The 24,350-nt window shown below is 34.4% G+C and overlaps 3 protein-coding genes across 5 annotated transcripts; 1 reads left to right on the top strand and 2 right to left on the bottom strand.

Annotated features, from left to right (window-relative positions):
- Window positions 1-5,498: 5,498 nt before the first annotated feature.
- Window positions 5,499-9,621, bottom strand: LOC144573112 (serine/threonine-protein kinase AFC3-like). Its single transcript, XM_078322801.1, has 12 exons — window positions 9,589-9,621; window positions 9,428-9,491; window positions 9,049-9,075; window positions 8,807-8,960; window positions 8,660-8,708; window positions 8,212-8,326; window positions 8,004-8,113; window positions 7,764-7,908; window positions 6,447-6,511; window positions 6,270-6,367; window positions 6,073-6,178; window positions 5,499-5,976 (listed from the first exon to the last, which is right to left on the bottom strand). Exons 1-12 carry the CDS (start codon window positions 9,619-9,621, stop codon window positions 5,836-5,838), a joined length of 1,107 nt encoding a protein of 368 aa, XP_078178927.1. The 3' UTR covers window positions 5,499-5,835.
- A 1,220-nt stretch (window positions 9,622-10,841) lies between these two features.
- On the bottom strand, window positions 10,842-15,017 carry LOC144573412 (PHD finger protein EHD3-like). 2 transcript variants are annotated; one of them, XM_078323199.1, is made up of 6 exons: window positions 14,623-15,017; window positions 14,136-14,402; window positions 12,931-13,203; window positions 12,424-12,513; window positions 12,175-12,219; window positions 10,842-12,068 (listed from the first exon to the last, which is right to left on the bottom strand). In XM_078323199.1, the coding sequence occupies exons 1-6, from the start codon at window positions 14,737-14,739 to the stop codon at window positions 11,175-11,177; spliced, it is 1,686 nt and encodes a 561-aa protein (XP_078179325.1). In that variant the 5' UTR covers window positions 14,740-15,017; the 3' UTR covers window positions 10,842-11,174. The 2 variants fall into 2 exon arrangements, with proteins under 2 accessions (XP_078179325.1, XP_078179326.1); XM_078323200.1 differs by having other exon boundaries at window positions 14,136-14,344; window positions 14,623-14,757.
- A 5,843-nt stretch (window positions 15,018-20,860) lies between these two features.
- Window positions 20,861-23,645, top strand: LOC144573411 (uncharacterized). Of its 2 annotated transcripts, none has more exons than XM_078323198.1 (4): window positions 20,861-20,981; window positions 22,009-22,168; window positions 22,311-22,604; window positions 22,736-23,645. In XM_078323198.1, the coding sequence occupies exons 2-4, from the start codon at window positions 22,028-22,030 to the stop codon at window positions 23,402-23,404; spliced, it is 1,104 nt and encodes a 367-aa protein (XP_078179324.1). In that variant the 5' UTR covers window positions 20,861-20,981; window positions 22,009-22,027; the 3' UTR covers window positions 23,405-23,645. The 2 variants fall into 2 exon arrangements, with proteins under 2 accessions (XP_078179324.1, XP_078179323.1); XM_078323197.1 differs by having other exon boundaries at window positions 20,907-21,179.
- The last annotated feature ends 705 nt before the right edge of the window (window positions 23,646-24,350 follow it).

Genomic DNA, 24,350 nt, shown 5'->3' with positions numbered 1-24,350 from the left:
CCAAGAAGTCTCGCACAACCAGAGTGTAGCGGTTTGATCTACAGTTGGCCCAAAAAAGCCTCTCTAGAGATCATGACGGAACCAAGTCAACACAGCTTTATGCCTTATTGACTGAGCAAGGATTAGGATGCAATAGATCCTCTCTGCATCTACCCGTGCAACTAAGACGTGCAAGCAATGGAAACAGGAAAATGTCAAATTTTTAAGGAAAACAAAATATGAAAGAGACTACCAAATTAGGGAATGTGCTACAAAAAACGAAGCGTCAGTTATAGAAGTTGAGGATTTTTTTTTTTTTGAAACACGAATGAAGCTATGGTACTATGCATATCACATATTAGTATGTGCTACAAATTAATATTTTGTTTTCAAAGTTCAAAATAGTTAATCTAAATCATTCAACGTGATTTATATATGAAACTATACTTGCATATTAAAATTTATTTATTTTTAGAATTTTTTACTTTTTTTTAGAATTTTTTTACTTTTTTTTTTAGATATGTAGAATCTTTAGATTAAGTGATTTTTTATTTATCTTAGAAAGTGAAAAAAAATATGTAAAATTTGATTTACAGTACTTTTACATATAAAGGTTATGCTAAACGGTTCATTGATTATTTAAACGTTTTAAAATATAGATATTAATTCATAGTAGAAACTACAGACCAATATATATGCGGTTAGTACCATAACCTTACTAAATGTAATATTATTTGTTACACTTTTAATAAATTTGGATACGTCAAAAGTGTTAGTTGGACTCTAAGTTGATGAAAAAAACTATGAAGCAGTACAAAAAAATTTGCAAGTTATTAACACAATTACCGAAACTGAAATGTATCAGAATGCGAGAGATCGACAGGGGACTTGTGTGCGATCTGAACAGTTTGGATGCACTCTTAGAATAACTAGAATAGCTACTATTGAGAATAGTAAATTAAGAATAGCTATAATAGCTACTATTTGAGAATAGCGCTAACTCAGAACTATTTGGAATAGCTAAAAAGTATTTTGGATGCACTCTTTGCAACAGTCACTATTTCGACTTTTTGTTGGAACAGCAGAATAGCGTTGTTCTGCTTATTCAGAATAGTAAGTGTGGTTGTTTGTATGGACTTGATTTAGAATAGCACTGCTATTCTGAGAATAACACTATTCTCATACCATCCAAACATATCCAAAATTATAACTCAGGAGTCAGGATTCAATTCACTCCCTAAGATCGGCTGTCAAGCGGAAACAGGAACGTGTCCAATTTGAATGGTCGAAACACTGTTTTTGTGAGGGAAAAAAAATTCACTCTAAGTGATTTTTTTTTTCTACGGAAACAGTAAATGGTCGAACAGGGCCTAACTGTATGTAATTCTTTAATTTAACTATTTTAATACTATAAAACAAGATTCCATCCGAACCGTCCAATCTCAGATGGACGCTCCAGATCTAGTAACATAGTTCAATTGATTGCCTTCGACTTTGGTGGGGTCACCCTCACTTTACAGTTTGAGATTAAGTTTCAACCGGTTTGGAATTCGGACCACCATAGGGAGCAGTATTTTTGGGCTTTGAGATTCATGCCCAGTTAAAAAGAACGGTCCAGATCTAGTAATTGTAAAAGATTCCCTTATCAGGTATTGGAGAGGATGTGAATTCCGTGGGGACCTGGCTAGTCCCTTTTTAGGCCTTGAGCCCAGTCAATACAATAAAACAAAATTGCTATAGAAAAAGTTCTTTTTCGGTGACGAGAAAATGAAATCGACGAAGTGGCAACTGGCATCATCGTGAGGCTTCAGGCTTCAGGTGCCCGACAGCCCGAGGCCCGAAGACGAAGACGAAGACGAAGACGAAGACGAAGACGAAGACGAAGAGAGCGTTGGCCATTTGGTTATTCTAGTTTTAGTAATTTATAGTCAAGTCCTGTGTTAAGTCAAAGTCCCTCCTCCCCCACCACAGGTAATGAATACTCATGAATACTATTGTTATATTGTTATTGTTCTAGTTTGGGACTGGGTGAATTAAGAGAGTGCATTGTATGTTTGTTAATTAAGTAATTAAGTCGATACTTTTGTTGTATGTTTGTTAATTAAGTAATTAAGTCTGTACTTTTTATTCAACAAAGGAAAGTGATTGATTTTGAGTGGAACAACTGAGTGGATTGTCTAACTTGACCAGTTCTCTACAGAAGCTTCTGTTTTTTTTTTTTTTTTCATTCTACTCTGCGCCGCATTATATTCATTAAAAATAAAGTGCATCTGTCCATAAAAATATGGTTAATCGTGAATCATTAAACGTCACTTGCTCACTTCGCCCTTTAATTTCGATATCTTTATAATCAACATTTCCTGTACCTACAATTTATTAGTTTTATTGCACCCCTGATATACTGTTGTACACCCAACAGAGATGAAACGTCTCTGGAATACTCACAATGAACCAGTGTTTTAAAATGCAATTTTGTTCATGCATGCGGAAGGCCATTACATACCGCATATGCGTTGATCTGAATCATTCGGACACAGTAGCCGATCAAGATAGTATAGGTGCAAACATTGAATGAGGGTGAGACCCCTTTAGGTTGGGTCAAGCGGTCAAGGAGTGAAAGGACAGTTGTATAACGGTTGTTTGAGTTCTTCATACAAGTTAAGGCCATAAAGAGTTCATTAAAGAAATAGATGGATGGTGCCGGGCTCTTAGCGGCTCTTAACTTGTAAGGTTGTTGATAGCCTCAAAACTGCTTCCAGCATATGGGCTGATACACTTGTTTTTTTTGACTTGTGTTGACAGAAATCCAGAGAACTCAGCCGTCACAGTTTGAGGAAAGGTCAGATGCAAGGTGAGCTATAATTTATCAATGGATTACCTACAAAATAAAAATAAAAGAATGATAAATAGATTTTGCATAAAGTGCTAAAGTCTTGAAGGTAAGTACAATAAACCACACAAAGTATGGTTAGGTTGTGCCCTTTTGTGTTAGGAGGGGTTAAATTTTGCATCAAGTTGGACTCTTCCATAAGGGCTTATTGGTCATTTTTCCTTGCTAAGGATTTGGTAATGAGCAAAAATATCCAACGAAATCAAGAAGCAACAAATGACTAAAAACTAGAAAACAATAAATCATAATAAATGTAGAGTAAGGCTAAACAGGAACTCCATTTTACTAAACTAATGTTTTCTGATCTGTCCACTAATACAAATTAATAAGCCCGTTGTTGTCTGTATAAAACAAACTTCGACTTTAAGAATCAGATTTTGGTAGTTAATTGAGACTGTTTTTGTTTGCTTTTTGTTCACTTGACAAATTGGTGCTTTGTTGAGGCTCTAAGAAATAACTCCTAGTACCATACTAAAAAGGTGATGCCTCTAGAATTGGTACAGCAGGATATATACCAGAGTCGATGCCTCTCACAAGTTACAAATCACCATTATAACACCAGCCTAACTTATGTGCCCAACAAACATATACTCCTAAGAAATAGAATTAAAATCTCAATTGAATGAGTAAAATTGACCTTACAAGTACTGACCAGCACATAAAGGTACATACTTGATCAACCTAATAGCAAAAAGAAGCACCATTGATTGGAACTCGAATAACCAGCCATGAAAAATTAATGAAGAATGATTCTGCTTAAGAGAAATACTTGATCCAAAAATGAATCGGTCTGAAATGATTTAGTAAGATGTAATTTCACCACTATGTTTGCAACATTTAAACTGTGCAGTAACAAGCATAAATCCTAAGAATTTTGAGAACCTAGCAATCTCATAAAACTAGTAACTATATGAATAAAAAGAAAGGCACTCTTATTGTGCTCACATTCTCTTATTGTTTGTATTAAACATAACTAATATTTTGCTGGTTCATAACCTTACACCCAATTTCCTTCCTATCCAGCTTCACATGTAGTTAACTAGCCATAAAAATCAGTAAAATGCACCCCCCATGGCATTTTTGCTTCTTTTTCCTTTACTTGGCTCTAAGTCTCTAACCCAACTTCTTAAATAAATAATAGACAACGATGCATAATCACCACATTTTTAGGGGTCCTAATTGTACTCAATTATGTCTTGTTTCTCAATTTGATAGAAACAACAAAGGACAGTTTCCCCAAAATGAATCAAAATTAGATTCCATACTGAAAGTCTCTTTGGGAAATTACATCAAGTAACTTATGTAGTTATGTGCATGGTCAGGGATTCACAAATGCAGCACCGAGTACAGAACATAATTTGAGGGAAGAAAGAGTCACCGAGATCCATCAAATCTATCATAACACTGAATTTTTGGCCCAGAATCTAATCTATCATATAATCCTAAACCCAAAATCTATCACGTGTGACTCTTTCTTCCCTCAAAATCTATCATATAATCCTAAACCCAGAATCTAATCTATCATATAATCCATCAAATCTATCATATAATCCTAAACCCAAAATCACTTTAACCCTAAACCCTTTAATAGTAACCGAGCTCACTCTGCAGTGACTCTGGAGGCAGGAATTTCCTGCACCCCAGGGGGCAGGAGATCTGGTTCCAGAATCTGGTGCGTTTGTTATGTGCTAACACGAATTTTAAAGGAACCGTGCATTAAAGATTTGGGCTGAATTAAATATAGAACATTACGTTTATGCCGAATTATTCTTGTTTTCAAATTTGAGAGGTACATTTGCAAATTTATTGTGGTACCTTAAAACGTATAAATTAGGAATTCTGTGATTAAAATATTACATATTGATTTTTTTTTTCTAAAAATTATGTTATTGATAATAGCTTACAAATTTTGTGGTACCAAAATCACATGCTAAAAGAGATACGAAAGTGTAATGCTGCTAAATTTTTGAAAACAAGTGCTTACTTCCTGTATCATACCAACAAAAAAATTAAGATGTAGTTATATCATAATTCATTATTTTCTATTTGGTATTTTATTTTAAAATAAATCATTTCACTGTAAATGCAAAAGTTTTACATTTTTTTTAAGTCTCAAATATAAAAGATTGATGAATGTAAAAAATGTCAAACTAAAAATCTCATATGGATAATGGATTCATCTGTTACATACAGTGTCTGTAACATTTAGTGTAGCGGGTTGATTACTTGCTCTTTTTCTTTCCTCAACAACCCGCTTCAGTTTTCGTCACACACTATAACCTCTCTATAATCTGTCAACTGATGGAATACTTGGTCCTTGTTACCCTTTTCTAAACCCCTACATCACAAAGAATGTAGAACTAATTTGAGGAAATAATGAAATTGATTGCAAGTCAGGGATCCGAACACATGAACTGATGGTTGGGAGAAGGTTACAATCAGTAATCTCAAATTGGGTCATTAAGAAATAATGTTAGTTAAGGCGGTGTTCTTCCTTCCTAGTTACAACTTAAATGGCCTTTCTTTGATTCCCATTTCCCAGGCAGGCAGCAGCCCACAAGATTATTATTGCAAGTATTATTAACATAATGTTGAAACGACAATATATGCTGCAGTATAAAATCGACCACAATTCAAAAGAAAAAACTCAAAACTAAACATAAGAAAAGATGACAGACTGGAAAGAAATTATAATAGGAAGAATGCAACTCCCTAATGAATAAACCTTCTAAATAAAAGATAACTGACAAGTGACACAACTATTTGCATACAGAGCCTCCACTCCCAAAAACGAAAACTACACAACACACAAAAGGCTTTCTATACAAATTCAACTCTGTTTCAGTAGGCAGTTTTCTTGATCAATTCAGTAGCCATGACAGAGTGATGGAGAGAGAGAGAGAGAAATCTGCTACAGTAACCAGATTTCTTGATCACTTGTGGGACCCTCTTGGAGAAACGGCTCATCAACACTCTTTAAAGAAAGGATGATCGAGGGCCTCTCTTGCTGTCAATCTGTCATTTGGGTCGTAAGCCAGCAACCCTTTCAGCAATTCCGTCAGAGAAGCCCTCGACTGGTGTACTGTACAGTATCTCCCAGCCAGATCCTGTCAATTTAATTTAATTTCTTTTCAAATTAGACCTTTTTTGTTTTCAGAATTTACAAGCATGAATGTATAGAAAAGGGAAAACATAAACCAAACCTTTAATTTGCCCAACTTTTTCACAGATTCTTTGTCCTCGGACGACACACCAGATTGTGGCCAATTCAACTTTTCTCCTTTCTTAAATAATTTCCGAGCCGAGGAACTGTACAATGTCAAATCAATTCACATTAGAAGTAAGAAATGTGAATATAAAATTTATGAGACAAATATATATTATGAGAAATTAAGATCACCATGCATTGCGGATCATGTGTCTGGGTATGGGGCCCAGCACCCTTTCCATCATGGCCAGGTGTTGCAAATCCTCGTGGCCATTGAAAAGAAGTTCTCCCTAATAAAATTTTACACAATTAGAGAAAACATAAGCAATTTCTTATTTAAAGAACTCTTTTCTGTGAAGCATGACTAACCGAGCATAACTCAAAGAGTATACAGCCGATACTCCACATATCGCAAGCATAAGACCATCGAAGCCCTGTCCAAAATAATAATTTCACTAGTAAATTGGGAAATCTAGTACTTTTTTTATTAAGTTAATTCTGTCCCACAGGGCCAAATCCAAGTCAATGCTTCATGCATTTTATTTTAACACATTCACATGTTGTCCATTTATATTTTGCCCAATCAATTCTAGGAATTTCCAAGCTTCTATCTGAATTGTCATAGTAGGTGAAAAGCCTACCACATTGTCAATAAAAGAATAATAATAAAGTGAAGGACAAGATAGCAGAGACAATAACCAGAAGAAGAGAAACAGGAAAAAAAAAAAGAACAATAAAACCTATATAGAAACAAAAAAACCATAATCCTATATAGAAATCTAATTTATAGATACTCCCGTATGTCTGGGTTAGAGCCCAGGGAATGTCGACAGCTTGAAAGATCTTAATTAGAACACCCACATCACCATAAAGATATGGACCCCACAAAATAAACCTGCATCAGAAAACTAAGGAGAAAAGGACCCGCTATTCCTCAGAACCCGAATCCTTCATTCAAAAAACCCAATTAGTCCCAAGCTAATACTGAAACAAAAAACTGCCTTCATTACAGAATAAACCCAAAAATGATCGTAAAATTGCACATAAACCACTTGCTTAAAAGGGAGGAGTGAGATGTTTGAAAGTGTGAAAGGAGGGAGAAAAAGAGAAGGGGTGTGAGGAGAGAATGTTAAGAGGACAGAAAAGGTTTATGGAGAGAATGTTAAGATGTAGGGGGGCAGAGGGAGTGAATGAGAGGAACATGGGAAGAAAGGGGAGGCTTACAGTGGCCTTATTCAGGGAGCAATTCAAACTTTTTGTTAATATATTGTCTGCCAAAGGGTAATAAAGAGAGAGAGAGAGCACTTGGCAGCCTATGCCAAGATTTCAAAAATAAAAAGAGAGAGGGAGAGAGAACATAACTCAACAACCTCTGACTAACTAAAATGCTACCACAAATTAAGAAAGTTAGAATAAACAAAACCAACATAAAAAGAGCATTATATGAATTAACCATCGATACAAAATAATGGCAAATTTCAGTTTGCCAATTTGCCCTTAAGAAAACCCAACATAGCTATAGTAGTATAATTTGTGTACATCTGCCGTAACACATAGAATTTGGGTAATATTTCAACATCTTGCACAAATCTTAGATGAACATGGTCCAGTACCACAAAATAATAAGTACTATTAAATATACTATTAGTTAAGATAGAACTAAGCATGAGCAAAACAGCAACTCACCCAAAATTACCTCCGGCGCCCTGTAATACCGTGTAGTAATCATGTGGTCATTGTGGCAGTTATCAAACACGGCACAGCCAAAGTCAATTAATTTTATAGCAGTTGACTTTGGCACAAGTTTAAAACTCGCTTGCGGGTAGCACCTCTGTACAACAAACCAAAAAGTAAATTCTATTAAGACCATCAAACCCTTAGTTCACCCCAGCAGAAAAGTTTTAACAGTTCCATTTGATAGTAAACTCTGTTAAGATCTGGTACCTTTATAGTTAAGACCTGCTTATACTCAGACGAAGCAAGCAAAATGTTTTCAGTCTTCAAGTCAGTATGTATCAGACCCATATTGTGCACACCTGTTTGACAAAGAGTGTGAAAAGTAAGGTTAGAAAAGTTAATTTGAGTCAATAATTGGAATGTTACAAGAGAAATAAATTAAGAAAACTAATTATACATTCAACTGATGACAAGAGCTGGCGCCCAAAGTCCCGTACAAATGGCACAGAAAAAGGCCGGAACTTATTTAGCTTAAGAAAATCACAAAGACTCGGACCCAACTTCTCAAATACCTGATACAATTTTCAACACCTTACAACTTGTTACTTCAATTTTCTATACGAAATTATTTTATATTTATATTATTTTGGTACTTGCTTATTTTACATTTATATTTTTTTTTATACTTGATTATTTTAAATTTAATATAAGACTTAATTGCTCATATTTTCAACTGAATTGCTTTTTACTTGTTAGTTTTCAACCATACAACCTTTCAATGGGTATGTTTACACCTCAAACACCCTAAAAATTTAAGCACGTTAGTGGACGGTTTTAAACCTCACACGCAATTCCTTCCAAGCATGGTAACAATTTATTTGAAACACATAATATAGAAGACTTACAATGCAAACATGATTATCATATTCAAACCATCTGCTCATCTGAACACAACTACAAATAAAAGAAAAGAAGTAAAGAAAAAATGAATACACGAATAAAAAAGAGTGAATGAAGTATCTACCAAAAAGAATAGAACAATATAAACGTACTATTTCTTTGCTCTTCTATTGCTTGCGAGATGTTTCAAAACATTGATCTCCTCCATAGCATAAATTTTTTCGTGTGGATCGCTTTTAGAAATCTTTATAGCCACATGAACATGGCCCTCATTATCCCAACACTGAAAAACTTTCCCAAAAGTGCCTACAGGTAGTAAAATTCTTTCATCAAGAATTGAAAACTAAATTAAGGAAAGAATGTAAAATGAGAGTATGATCGAAATACATTTTACCTTCGCCCATTTTCTTAAGAATTTTGTCTGTATGGACATAAAAATTTCATCAAAACAATTAGACATAGTTTAAATATAAGAAAAAGATTCTTTCTATTGAAATGTTAGATAGAGATCATATGCTTTTCCGTCCAGCTATCATCCCCTTAATTTCACAAAACATTTAAGCATAAAATTGAGAAACTAACATGGGACAAAGAAATAGCAAGAATTAAGGTCACAAAAATTTTAAGCAGAAAATTAAGAAACTAACGTGTGACAAAGAAATAGCAAGATTAGGGACAAATGTTACATCTTGGCGCTGGACCTTAATTTCACAAGATTTGAAGCCGAAAATTGAATATACAACAGGTAAATAAGAAGTAAGAACAAATCTTACATCTGGACGTTTGGGTTCCTACGATGGCGTCTTTCTGAGGCGACGCTGCCGATTCTTGATCCTCCTACATTTACAAAGATTTGAAAGTTGAAACCAGAACCCTAGAAAATCAACGAACAAGGAAGCCTAAACCCTAGTCACAATGCCGAAAAGATACGAACCTTGACAGGCGATGCCTCTTGCGAGTCCCCCATGAGATGATTTCTCTTGCGAAGCGGTAAATGCAAGAGAAATGGAAAGAGTCCGCGAGAGAGCGAGCGAGCAAGGGAGAGCTGGAGAAGAGGATACTCTCAAAGGAGAGAGAGAGAGCGAGCGAGCAAGGGAGAGAAGTGACGGAAACAGAAAGAAGCAAGAGCGCGCGATCTTGATCAAGAAAATGAGAGCGGGAGAGTGGGATAGACAAGTAAAAGAGAGGGAATTTGCGGACTCGAACCGAAACGGAACCCGACACCATACCAAATATAAAGCGAGGGAAATAATTGCGACATTTTACTATTGTTAAACTGATCTGCTTTCGATTTGATTCAGTCCGGGCTCCAACCGAAGCAGATCCTGACAGACCATAAATAACAAGTTAGAATTTGGAACAAGGTTTGTTTTCAGTTCTTCGTTTGGGTCAAAATGCTGACAAGATTGAGAACAAAAGCAATAAAGACATCCATTTTAATGATCATTTCAAGGAACTGGAAAGAAAGAGTAGAACTAGGGTGCTCTTAAGCTCACCAAAGTTCTAAAACTCATAAAATCGATTTCAAATGACGAATCTGAACCGTTGAAACCCGCCTACCTTACGTGTGATGCATCTACATGTAAAATTTTTAAACATTCGAATTAATTTAGTATAAAGTCAAGCGATCAAAAAACGTTCAAAAATGAATGCACTAAAATTAATTTATTAACCTTCTAATTTTGACCGCTTGACTTTATACTAAATTAATTCGAATGTTTAAAAATTTCATATGTAGATACATCACACGTAAGGTAGGCGGATTTCAATGGTTCGGATTCGTCATTTGAAATCGATTTTATGAGTTTTAGAGTTAAGCTCACCAAAACTTTGGTGAGCTTAAGAGCACCCTAGTTCTACTCGGAAAGAAATAATAAGAGAGAACCACAAAAGGTATGTTGTTATCTAACGGCACCATCAAATTTGGATTTGACGGCGTCAAGATACTAATACGTGTCCTCTGTCCATTGGTGGCTGATTTCCTTTCGTTAGTGCTCTGTCTTGTGAGTGTTACAATTTACATACAAAATTTTCTCAATAAAAAGGACAGCCATTTTCAACACTTTAATATACATTCAATACTGTTACACAATTGTATTTCCTTCTGTTTTATGTTTACATTACAAGTGCATTCGGAATATTTTAAAATAAATGAAGCAAAGAACATAATTAAAAAAGACTGGCTGCACCATTGCATTTTGAAGAGATTTAAAAAAAAGAACGATTAATGGTTCTTTTGTTATACTGATACATCATTTTTTAAACCAATCGTTTCTTATCAATGTAATTACTAAATTCAACCAAAACATAAAACAAAACAAAAAAAAAATATCATCCCTAGATCCTAACCAAAAAAATCCTAACTTACAGATTAGTAAAAAATGGAATAAACCTGCTAAAATTATAGATAACTGACAGCTGCTATGGCACAAGTATTTGCATCCAGAGCCTCCACTCCTAAAATGAAAATTACACAACACACAAAGGGGCTTTCTATACAAGTTCAACAGAAGGACAAAATTAACCCTGCTTTGTCTGATACTTCAACACCAATGCTTCCTGGTGTATCCTCATTGCTTTCCTAGCCCTCCCCAAGTTGCACGCAACACAGTACCACTCCCCCTTCGGTACCGAATCTCGAGGCGGTTTCATGCAGTAAATGTGGTACGCTTCATCACACCCATCACACAAGACTATGTTCTCATCGTCCACGTCAGCATAGCAACCACGACAGAGACAAGAGGGACAGTACCAACAAGGCCTATTTAATTGCTGTTCACTTGCAATTTGGGTTTCTTTAAGACACCTTACATGGTAGTTCTTATACAGGCAGTATGCATGGCCGCATTTCAGAAAAATCTTGTCGTCTTCCTCTTTCAACCCGCATAACTTGCATAATTCTTGCGGGCCCAAGTCGTCAGATTCTTTGACATTGGACATGGGGCCTTCCCTTCTGGGCTCTACAAGTACTAGGGGTGTTTCAGTGAATTCCGTGTTTTCCAATCGTTTCTTACAAGCCACACAGTGCTCATGCGGTCCTGTTGCCTTCTTTTTTTTCTTCGGGGTTTTCTTCTTCTTGCTGGTACCAGTACAGGATTTACAGTACCAGTATTGGGTTGGGATAACCTTGACTGCAGGCCTGATGCAATTCATGTGGTACGCACACTCACACCCATCACATATAAGGAACTGTGAATTGAGCGCATTGCAACCGCAAGTTTTGCACGTGCGATCAGTGGGATCGGGATGACTTGACCGGTCTGAGTGGGTGAGGGTTAGTTGTTGAATGGTTGTACAGGAATCTCCTGAATTATTGTTATTCATATTATTGTAAACAATGCTAAAATCATTTATGTTGTTGTTTGGAGCAGTGAGATCCATTACGCAAGTCTCTGTGTTTAATATACAATTGTCCTGGAAAAAACGGTAACAAGAACATACAATGAGATCTACTAAAATATTTAGAATATTAGAGGACAAGTTTATAAATGATCTATTTGGTAAAATATAATGAACTTGCCTCAGCATTTTCTTCACAGGCTTCCAGTTCAAATTCAACTCCAACCTAGCATAAAGAGATGGGTTTGTTATTAAATAATAGAAATCTATCAATATGAAAAGATGTTTGGAATGCATATAGCAAAGGTTTAAAAAAAAAAAAAAACTCATGCAGGTCTCTAAACAATTTGCATGGTATTATTACTTGCCTAGTTTGTAAACAGACATAAGAGTTCATAAGTTATTACATAATTATATTTAAGGCTCTCACCTGTTTTTGAAAAGAAACTCTGCATCTGTCAGAGAAAATACTTGTCAGACGAACTATATCTCGGCCGACCTTTTCAAACTCCCTCCACAGCTGAAAAAGTCAAAATAACAAATAAAAAAAATTAAAAGACTTGCAAACAAAAAATAAATTAAATGGAATTATAATTGATGTCTAATTTAACAAAAAATAACTGTATCTAACAAAACATTAGAAAAATGTTTAAATGAATGTAAAAGTTTTTTTTTTCTTTTAACTCTGTGGCCTCATAAAGAAGTGAAATCAAAGAAAAATTTTGGTCCAGGTATTAAAAGAGCTAGATTTTCTCCGTTAGCACACGTAAATCTCTCTTCAATATACATGTTATAGCTTAGATGGATTGGATGGATATATTTATCTGAAACTTAACTTAAGGATAATACATGCATTTTCACTTTTCAACAACAACTGAATAAACACCATATAAAAGGAAACTGGTAATAACAAGTATTAATAAAGTAGTCCATATACCTGCAGTATATCTCGAAGGAAAAGGTGAGGTGACTTTTCATAAAGGTTGTTCTTCATCCTGTAGTGAATCTTGGTCAAATCAATATAACGCCGGTAATCTTTTACTCTGAAATTTCTGAACAATATGTCACACAGCATGACAAATTTCTCGGACACAAGTACTTCCACAAGTGTGTTCTGACACTTGGATGTGTTGTCACCTACATATGCTTTTATGCATCTGTTTAATGTAAACTCGGTTGCAGCACTAGCCTCAGTTGCATATCCATTCTCCTAAAATAATAGTTTAAGAAATAAAATTAAAAGGGTTACAGATCATCACAGTTTAAACTACAGGTACATATTTGGATAATGCTAAAGTCATAAGTTATTAGGCAACATGGGTCACGTGAAAAATTGAAGAAATTATTTAAAAAAAACTGGCATACTGGTATAGTTTTAGGTGCCTAAATCTATAAATAGTTATTAACATAAAAGATGTACTTTATGCATTTACTAAAAATAATAGTTTTAGACTAACTTTTTAAGTTCGCCCAAAATAGAAAGTGTTGATACTTGATAGTCATAAAATCACCCTGAACTAATTTTAATGTGTTCACTTGAGCCCCTCAACTTCTATATTAGTTCACCAATTTCCTGAGGCTTAAATTTCTTTTCATATCTTTTTGGTCCTATCAAACTCAAATGTGGGAAAAATTAACTAGAGAAAACAATGTCACGTGATTTAGGTATTCAGATAATTATAACCTTGCCCTGATTATCAACAAAACCTAGCATCCTTTGACTCTGCAGTCCCTATAGTCAAATCACTACTAGAAAATTAAGTCACAAAAACCAGCAATTTGACAGTAGAAAGGTAAAAATGTTCAGGGACCATTTTAAGAATTTCTCTAAATAAATGACAAATCAAATTTATGTTACTTACTCATTCAAGCATTAAATACCAGTACTAAGCTTAGTCATTGCTAGAACCATTGAGAGGATACAAGTACAAAGGAACCAAAGAAACAATTTGATACAAGTTAACACTATTTGGTAACTGTTGGTTAGGTAACAGACAGCTCGTATCAATCCGCACTGAATACTACAACCAGTAATATATAGTAATCTAGTATACTAGAACAACAGAATTTGGTACGAAAAAAAATTCAGTAAAATACACTTATATGTTACTTGGTACAAGATCAAATCTTGCATTTATGTACCTGTGGTCTGCCAAAGAGTGTGAATGGACCAGTGCCGAGTGCAGCACAAATGCAATTTTCAATACCACCTCCCCCCATTTCAGACAGAGACTTTAGTTCACTTTCCAATATATATCTCCAGCTTTTCCAGTGGTTATCTGTGCAATTTATCTCTTCATTATGCCAGTGATTATCTCTGCCATCTGGCTCTTTCCTCTGCAAGTGGTTATCTGCGCAATTTGGCTCTTTGTCAGGGTTCATCTTGCATAATGCCAAACCCACAGACAGCTACAAAAAACAAGGAGTTTTAATTTGTTCAGATCTGGATTTTTTTTTCCACCCAATTTCCTGCTCAGTAAACAGTCTCTAATTTAATGCACTGAACCAGCATATTCCCCAATAAATCAACTAAAATTATCTTAATTTCGGGGAAAGAATGAATGATCAAAGAAAATTTCATACTTGGGATCTTAAATTTTTAGCAGGAAGCACTAATATGAACTATTACCTCACTACTACCGAACTCGTTCTTCAAAAAGCGGCGCCTTTTGTAAGTGATAACCCCGTCTTCTGGCGAGATCTCCAATTTATGTTTACCAAGAACCTTCTTCTCCTCACTCGACATATCTGCTGCACTCTCTGGCACTCTCTTTAGAAAACTAGGGTTTGGCGACTCTCTTTTTAAGAGAGAAATCAATAGGGGAAATCACGACTGGAATAGTTGCTCTGAATTGGGTAACGCTCAAAACGGAGGAGATTGCCCGGATTTGGTATTCAAATTAGAAACTGTGGGGAAGGGGGTCAAGATTTCAGAGCAGTGTGAGAGATTTGAATTGAGAGAAAAGAGGGAAGAAGTGCCTCAAAGAAAGAGAGAGAGAAAGGCCGCAGTGCACAGTGACATCCAGTTCTCCTTTTTTGGTAAATCTTATTTTTATTGATTAATTTAATTTAATGAGGGAGCAAAATTTAAACGGTTCAGATTTCATCGACGTATCATATTCTAACTATTTGATTGGATAAGACTTCAGACTTCAGAGTCGAATCTAGCGTCGACAAACAGGGACCCGAATGTCAGGAGTTCGATCTTCTAAGGTAGCTCAAATTTCGAGTTTAAAAATTTACCGTCCGATCAGAATCCGACCCGAGGGGAAATGCCCAGGGACCTTTAATATTCGTGCGAGAGAAGATCGGACAATCCAGATCTTAACTCAAAATTTAAGCTACTTTAGGCGATATGAAACCCGTCAGGAATACAGTCGGTGCTTTTGAGTGGTTGGGTTATATAATTACGGGCCGTCTTTAGGGCCTTCAGATAACAATACGGGCTTCTTTTAAGAAGTAATGTGCTGCAATTTATTGGGCTTTATTTATTTCCATGTTCACAAAAAAGAGTTTGAAACAAAACAAAAAATTGCAAACGGAGCTTATTAATATATATTCTTAACAAGAGCTTCTACATCCGCAATGCTCTTTTAATTCAAATCTAACGGTTAGATTCTAAGCTGACAATTTATTTTTTTGTTGGTAGAATGCACCGTAGTTTTATAAAAAGCAAAGTTTCGCTTAAAGAAATTAATTTCAAAAGGTGACGTTGGCAAAAAAAAAAATTTGGTTTTCACTCGTTGACTCTCTAGGCTTTAATTAATTGCTAACTTATTACGGGATGAAAATGTTTTGCAATAAATTCAAATTTAATTGCTAATTTTATTTTGACAGAGGTAATTAATTGCTACTAATTTTGGGGATAAATATGCTCAAACTTCACTAAATATTTATTATAAAAAAAAAATTAATCACGGAAAATTATTGGCTATGGTCTCTTAAAAATACTTCTCTTTGATTTCAGTCATTTGACCGAATATAAAGAAATTTCTCTGTGAGACCAAATATGAAGAAATTTTCGTACCCTGTTCCATCAATTTACAACAATCTCGCAAAGAAAATTCTTCTTTTTTGAATAGTCTGACCGATTCTCATTTTTTGTGTTCGCCAGTGCTGAATTACCGCATAAGAAAGAGAAAAATGAATTGGCGTTATCAGGTAACCACCACGTCATTTTTAATCCTTCATATTTTGGAAAATGTTATGTATGTGGTAATAATAATATGCATAGTGTGCATTAGTTTATACTACGGATCAATATTTCTAAACAATTGAGCCAAATTTTTTAATATAATTTTAAATAAAAATATGCTTACATATTAAATTGTATATTTTTTTAAAATATTTTTTTTTAGATAGGTGGAAAATAATTTCTTTTAAATAATGTAGAATCATTAAATCAGGTGATTTTATTATTAGACATTTTATATTAATTGTTTGAATTTTTTAAAAAAAAAAATATTAATTTATAATACAGATCAATATGCACTATGAATAGCACCACGGCCACACTCGTATATTTATATTAATCACTTTTTTATTTAGTTTAAAAATATTATATTGTATATTTGACCGGTCAAAACCGAATTGACGACTTGTATTCTGAAGAATACAGAAAGAGCATTGAAGGATGGTGAGCGGTTAATGCACTATTATGTTATTGACAGTGATATCAATCAGACAATGACAGTATATGTATAATATCAAATTCCTTTCATTTATTTTTGGTTACAGTTCAACGGCACGAAATTAATTAAATGATATATTAAAGTTAGACCTTGGACAATTTACTTTTCAGTCTCACATTCCAAATTATATATCTACCTAATTAAATGAAATAAAATGAATAAGTTCTAAACATAGTTAAATACTCAGCTATACACGTTTTTTTTTTCCTTTTATTAATCAGAAATAGAAGTAAAACCAACTACATTTAAGCTGCCTATCCTGGCTATAAATTTGCTAAATTGTGAGCCATTGTATTACTTACGTTATTACAACATAGAATTTCTTTCATTCACATTTCAAATTCATGAATTTTTCTACATATTGTCAAATCTGAGATGACGGTTGCAATTTGTTCAGAACAATAAAATAAAATATGTTTCCAATGGCCACGTAGAAAATTTAGAAAAAAATTCAAATAGGGTTCGTGTTTGCTATTAATATTACCCACTTAAATAAAATGATGACACACATAATTGAAATTAAAAAAAAAAAAAACTGAATATGGAGTTAATTAATAGGAGGAATTTTTATAAAACCTCAAAATTATAACTCACAAACATTTAGTCTAAAATTTAACATATCTTCCCCTCTAAAATTTCAAATATCATATTCACTATTCTAAATTTTGAAAACTCACAAATTTACTCAATTTATTGACTTTTCTATTAAGGTTCATTTTAAATTTTTAAAGTAATCATGTTACCCTTTATTAAAAAAAATATGGTACATGTTTAAGAAAAATATTTAGTCTTATGATTGGTCGGTTTTGAGAGCAATGTTTTATTTTCTTACATATAACGCACACACAATATATTCCTAAATGCCACCATGTATGCATCACACATCAATAAATGAACCATTCGTCCTTAGAAATCAATCAGTTAGAAAACAAAATAACTTTCTTACACTAAATAAATATTTCTTTAATAATAGGTGAAATTGGTGTTTTATAAATTTAAAATAAGCTTTAATAGAAAAATCAATAAATTGGGTAAATTTATGAGTTTTTGAAATTTAGAAGGATGAATATGTAATTTCGAGATTTTTGAGGGATATACCTGAAATTCTCCCTAACTAATAATATTTTCTCTGTTCGACTCTTTCCCTGATTGGAATTGCACAAAAAAGTAGGTATATCGCTGCAAGATGTACTGTAGAAAGAAATGTGATAGCTACCCACTTTCCGCCAAATAATAATAAAAAACAATGTGATAGCTACACACCGCTCGAATAGTTTTCATCTGTAAGAGACTGTAACATTAAAATAAATAAAATATGAAACGCGTGACATCAAATCGGGTATCTTCATTTTACACATACACTGTTGTTAATATTATTGTTTTTAGCACAAATAAATGTTATCGTTCATAATATTTCATCTCATATGAAATGTTGCCATTCTCACGACTCATTAAACGCTTCATTAGAATTTAGGATTCAATGTAAATCAAATACTATATAAATTAGTTTGAAGTAAATTATTTTCGTTGTAAACAAAAATGTTGTCAGTATTCGGTTCAACTTAGAAATATTAAAACCGGTTAAGCTGAACCGAAATTTACAACCCATCTGTCCAAACCAAACATTTTAAAAAAATTAAAATTATGACATAATGACAATGTATATTGCTTGATTCGGTTTAGAACTAGTTAATCCGAATCAAATAAAAATTTTAAATCCATCTTTAAAAAATTCAAAAAATTAACAACAAAATTATTTATTTTTACTATTAATACCTTATTTCAGTTAAACCGAACAAACCAAATTTTACTTTGATTTGTTCGGTTTAGTTCTAATTCGGTCTTATTATATTTCGGTTCGATTCGATTTGATTTTTAAAAATCGAATAAAATTTTAATTTATCTATTTTAGTTTAATTTGAACCAAACCGAGTTAATGAACACCCCCATCCACAACAACAGCGTTTATCTTTTAACTGTGAAACGTTGTCGTTGATATTGTTTGTGATAGGAGCCTAGGACTAAAAATATTTTGAATTTGATGTCACGAGTCTATTTATTTATTTTTCAAATACAGCAAATAAAAAATTACGTCCAATCATATTATACCAAAACAAGATATTAAAAGAAATAATGGGAAACTTTTTGGAGAATTCACAAAGTTTCACAAAAAATAACTTCATTTTTTTAAATTTGCTGAGTAGAACTCTAAGGGCCTGTTCCTAAGTTCACCAAATTCTCTTGTGAACTCAACTCTAAGGGCCTGTTCGGCAGACTCTCTGGAAAAGGGAACGGGTATGCAGGGGCGGACGCAGGATTTTTGTCAGGGAGGGGCAATAATCGGATGCAAATAGCTTATCGGGTTCAAATCCAATAGCTTATCGGGTACAATTCAACATAACAAAAAAAAATACCAATCAATATAATAAAAATCCAAAATTACTTGAAAAAAATCAACAATTCAACATTTATAGGGAATTTTGGTTCAACTAATTTTCGCTATTTGGGATCAGCGCCTATTTGGGATATGCTAATTTGTTTCGCTCAGAGTTTATATGGGCTCCGTTCCGTCTATTAGAATTCCAGAATGGGCTATGGGGGGGCAATTTGAATTCCAGGGAGGGGCAGAGGTCCGAAAAGCAGATTTTTAGCACTATTTTTGAAAATCCAGCAGGGGGCAGCTGACCCCCCCTGTGCTACAGTGGATCCGCCCCTGCGGGTATGGGCTGTGCAAAAATTGAACTGATTTTTACTGTTCACGTGGGACAAAAAAAATTCAGTCCAACTGAATTTTTGTTATCCCACGCGAACAGTGACGTTGAAAAGGTTGGTCGAACAGGCCCTAAAATTGTACAAATCGGCTTCGAACGATGAATCCAAACCGTTGAAATTCTTCTACCACATATGCGTCTAGATGTAAAAGTTTTAAAATTTCAAATTAATTTTGCATAGAGTCAAGTGATCAAAATTAGAAAGTTTATAAATTAATTTCAATGCATTTATTTTTTGAACGTCTTTTGACCACTTGACTCTATGCAAAAATAATTCGAAATTTAAAAAAATTTGTATGTAGACTCATTGCTCGCTCGTAAGGTAGAAAGATTTCAACTATTTAAATTCGTCATTTAAAATGAATTCGATAGATTTTATAATTGAGTTCACAAGAAAACTTGATGAACTTAAGAACACCTAGTTCTACTCTTACCTGTATAATACCTATCCTCATCTGGGTTGACTATCATAAAATATTTAGATAAGAAAACTACAATTAATTTTGTGAGGGAACTCCACGTCACTTTTATTATTCAAAAAGTTGGATTCAGCTCTTCTCCAGTTGTATCAAATTCGTTAGATAATCCTAAATTGATCTGGACGGTTCATTTTTTACCTAATTTTTCAATGGTTCGTTTCTTTTTTAGTCTTTTTAAAATCAAACAAAATGGATGAGTTCTGAAAAAGCTACTCAACTAGGCTAAATCTGAATCATCAGATCGAGAATGATGATTGCAATCTATAATATTATAATATTTCAGAAAGGTGAAAAAATATATTCACAATTGAAAATAATTATATAATTAAGTATCGAGTTGTGCTATTGTGTTTTGTATATTTTAATTCATGTATATATTTTTATTTTTAAAGTTTAAACTGTCGATTCGAATTGTTTAACATGATTTCTATATTAAAATATGTTTGAATTTAGATTATTTTACTATATGTTTACAGATAGAAAATTATAATTTTTTTGTAAGTCCAGAATCTTTTAAATTAATAAATTTTCTAAGTATCTTAAAAATATAAAAGTCGGTCTCCACTCTCCAAACGCACCCAACTCGTTATGTCTTATTTTAAAATTGCTGTTCCATCCAACTGCGCCCCTGTTTTCAGATGGGGCAAAAAAAAAATAATGCCTGACATCTTTGCGCAAACAGAAAAGAAATTATGTTGCTCAAACTAGTTGGGAAACCACACACGCACACACACAAAAAAAGAAAAAGAGAGAAAAAAAAAAAAAAAAAAAAAGGCTAAACCGCTAAACGGCGTGAGTCCGGCAGGCGACAAAGCGGTCAACAAACCCACCAACCCCATACAATAATAATACTAATAATAATATGAACCGGTGATAAGCGGTGAGGATGCCAGGCTGGAACGTGGAAACCGGTTTAGCCGGTCGATGACTTGTGGTGGCAGCAAGAGCGCAGCTACCATTCCCCAGAGGAGACCTTAGCCGATGCATCGTGCCTTCCACGCGATTTCCTCCATTCAGAGCTGATTTCGGGATTTGACGAGCTCCAAAGTAATCACTGCTTCCTTCACTTTCTCTCTACAATTTGATTTAATACAAATTACAAATTAGCTCTCTTATTATTTCAACAGCTGATTGCTTCTCTCTCTCTCTCTGCCCTCTTCTTCTTTGTGTTCTCTCCACACCGAAATTTTAACCCTAGCAATCGTTCTCCTCCATTCTATCTCGCAGTTCAGAGTTAGTATAAAGGTATGCTGAAATCGGTGGTTTGTGTGGTTTCTAATAGAATTCGTACGATCTGTTCAACTTTCTGTTCGATTTCGCTCGCCTCTTGCGGCTGTGTGATTGAATTTTCAGTGCAAAGAGAAAAGTTAGAGAAATAGAAGTTCGATCTAATCTTTTGAACTCGAAGAACCAATCCACAGTCTAAAGAGCATTTTTGGGATATGTTAATTCCCTAAATGTACTAAAATAATTTTGTATTTCTCTGCGTTTTAACCTGACCTGGTCTAAAATCCAGCCACTTCTATGACATGAATTGGACTTTGCTTCTGATTTTGTTTTTTCTTTTCTTATATGAAGAAACATTATTCTGCTTCATGTGGTTTTATGGAAAATACCTGCATTTAGGATAATTACCATATTATGTGTTAAATTAATTTCAAATGTTGCTGTCAATTATAAAGATTTTCACCTAGAAGAACCAATCCACTGTCTAAAGAGCTTTTCTGGGATATGTTAATTCCCTAAATCTACTAAACTTTTTGTTATATTTTTGTATTTCTCTGTGGTTGAACCTAACCTGGTCTGAAATCCACCCACTTCAATCTAATGAATTGGAATTTACTTCTGATTTTGTATTTTCCTATAAGATGAAACAACAGTCTGCTTCGTGCTGTTTTATGGAAAATACCTGCATTTAGGATAATCTACCATGTTATATGTTAAATTAATTTCAAATCTTCCTTTCAATTGTAAAGATTTTCAAACTTGGGATAGTTCAATGTCTCTTAATTGATGTTCTCTAACTTCTAGAATTTAAATTAACACACGACCTGATTGTCTTATCAATTTACAGTTTGATCCAAAGAGCTTCTATGGATTCAATTCTCAAGTTGGCTTTTGCTGGGTGCTCAAACGATCCAGCTGTTCAAGAAGGAATTGAAAAGTGCCCCTTTCTAAGAAATATCAATGAACCTACTGTTTTGTCCTTCACCTCTGCCAGGTTCCCAACTCCTGTAAGAACTTTCACATTTTAAAACTTTAGATTTCCATACCAAATACCAATATCATACTTATTTTACCTTGATTATAATCTTGTAACTCAAAAGGGCTCAATGTTATGCCAAAATTAGTAATTTGTTTGGTTTGATTTTAAAGGTTAGAGGAGCAAAAGGCCCAATTTTCGAGGATGGACCTGATTTTGAAGTGGCATTTAGTCTATTTCACGGTCAAAATGGTGTTGTACCACTTGCAGGAAGATCCTTTGAATTTGACGAGACCCGTGTAAGTGAAAATACTGAAACGGGTCACCAGTTTGACCCGCTAGCTGCTAAAGCTGCTACAATCAGCCTCTCTACATTTGGGCTTGGTGGCCCTTTCACATTTGATTCTCTATCTAAAAAGAGGAATAAGCAAAGCAAAAAGCCATCTACCTATGAACCGATATCTCAGGTATTCATTTGTTTTGTTGTGCCATTCTTGATGATTTATTCATTTCCTATAGAACTTGTGTATGGCAATCTATTGTTTCTTTTTGTACGTCTTCTCCCTTTACCTGACTTTGCTATTAATTATATTTACAGAATGGAAATAACAAGCCATCGCATGAGGCACTGAGCAATGAGTGGCTCGAATCGGGTCAATGCCCCCTTGCCAAATCATACCGAGCTGTAAGCGGTGTTATCCCATTAGTCACCAACCTCATAAAACCTCCACCGGGTCTAAAACTCAGATGCCCCCAAGCTATAGTAGCGGTGCGTGCAGCTCTTTCACGCACCGAGTTCGTGAAAAACCTTCGACCCCAACCCTTACCGGCCAAAATGCTAGCTATTGCACTACTTGGCATGGCAGCAAACATACCGCTTGGTGTGTGGAGAGAACACACCGCCAAATTCTCACTTCAGTGGTTTGCAGCGGTACATGCAGCCGTACCATTCATTGGTATGCTAAGGAAGTGTGTTCTGATGCCGAAGCTAGCCATGGCAATTACACTTGGTGCATCTATTTTGGGGCAAACGATTGGGGCAAGAGCTGAGAGGATTCGTTTGAATACATTGGAGGCACAAAGGGTTAATGCAGTGACGGTTGAAACTGTAGTGGCAAAACATGGAGGAGGGAGTGAGTTGGATTTTGGGATTGGGTCAAACGGGTTAACAATGCCGAGTAAGTCTGGGAAATGCGGGGAGGTGAAGGTTTGGGAGCTCATTCCAATGAAAATTGAGGGTTCAACCGGGCCAAGTATGGTTTGCTAATATTTTTGTTTGTGCAATCGAGTCTTCAATTGTGTGGTTTGGGATACCAGTATCCATGGTTTTCTATTCTTGTTTTTTTTTAGTAAATAAATTGAAATTAAAAACTCTGTTTTGAGCGGCACTATGTGGTGAAGAAATCAAATGAGACTTGAAACAAAATAAAGGGTAATTATGTTCTTTCATTTCATGTAATTGAACTTGTAGTATGTGTTTTCAATCAATATTTTCTGTGTTCATTCCATTGGTTGCTTTGATTTCCTGCACATGACTTGAAATTGTATTGGTAATTACTAATAGTTTGATTTTGTCATTGTTTATGAATTATTTACGAGTGGTTCAATTGTTGGTTGGGTCAAGAAGGTGCAAATCACGTTGTCTCTCATCAAGTTTCTTTCCAACCAGTTAAATATGACGTAAGAGCGTTGGAGTAGTTGGTTGCATTTATTTGTAGGTGGTTGACTTGTTCTCTTCTCCTATTTGGATGCAATATACAACTGTATTTTAAAGCCAAAAAAAAAAAAATTACAACGGTATTGAACTTTTGACTGATTAATTTTGAGCTGTTCTCTCCAAAAGATATTACAGAGAAACTTTGGAGACGTAAGTATGCAGACACACTAAAGTTTGTAGCATATCTGTTACAAACAATCAAAAAAGAAAACATAATAAAATAGAAAGCAACCTAAGAGATTTATAAGCAAAATCCAATTTTATTAGCACGTGTTTAACGACATCAATTGATAGCGCAGTACTTTCAAGTAATTGCCTTTTCAGTTGCACAACAGCCATAAAATAAAATCCGATACTCTTCCTGCTGACAACAGTCCCGTGTGGGGTTGCTGATGTTAACACTACAAAATTTGTTATTAACACAACACTTCCACAATTTCTGACTTTATAGATAAAGTGTTCTCTTTATGTGCCGTTTTTGTTTCATTCATAATTG

This window comes from Carex rostrata, chromosome 21 (genome assembly GCF_964058835.1).
Source record: "Carex rostrata chromosome 21, lpCarRost1.2, whole genome shotgun sequence".
NCBI classification, from domain to species: Eukaryota; Viridiplantae; Streptophyta; class Magnoliopsida; order Poales; family Cyperaceae; genus Carex; species Carex rostrata.
The sequence above is the reverse complement of the archived record's forward strand: the minus strand, read 5'-3'. Positions and strand labels throughout refer to the sequence as shown.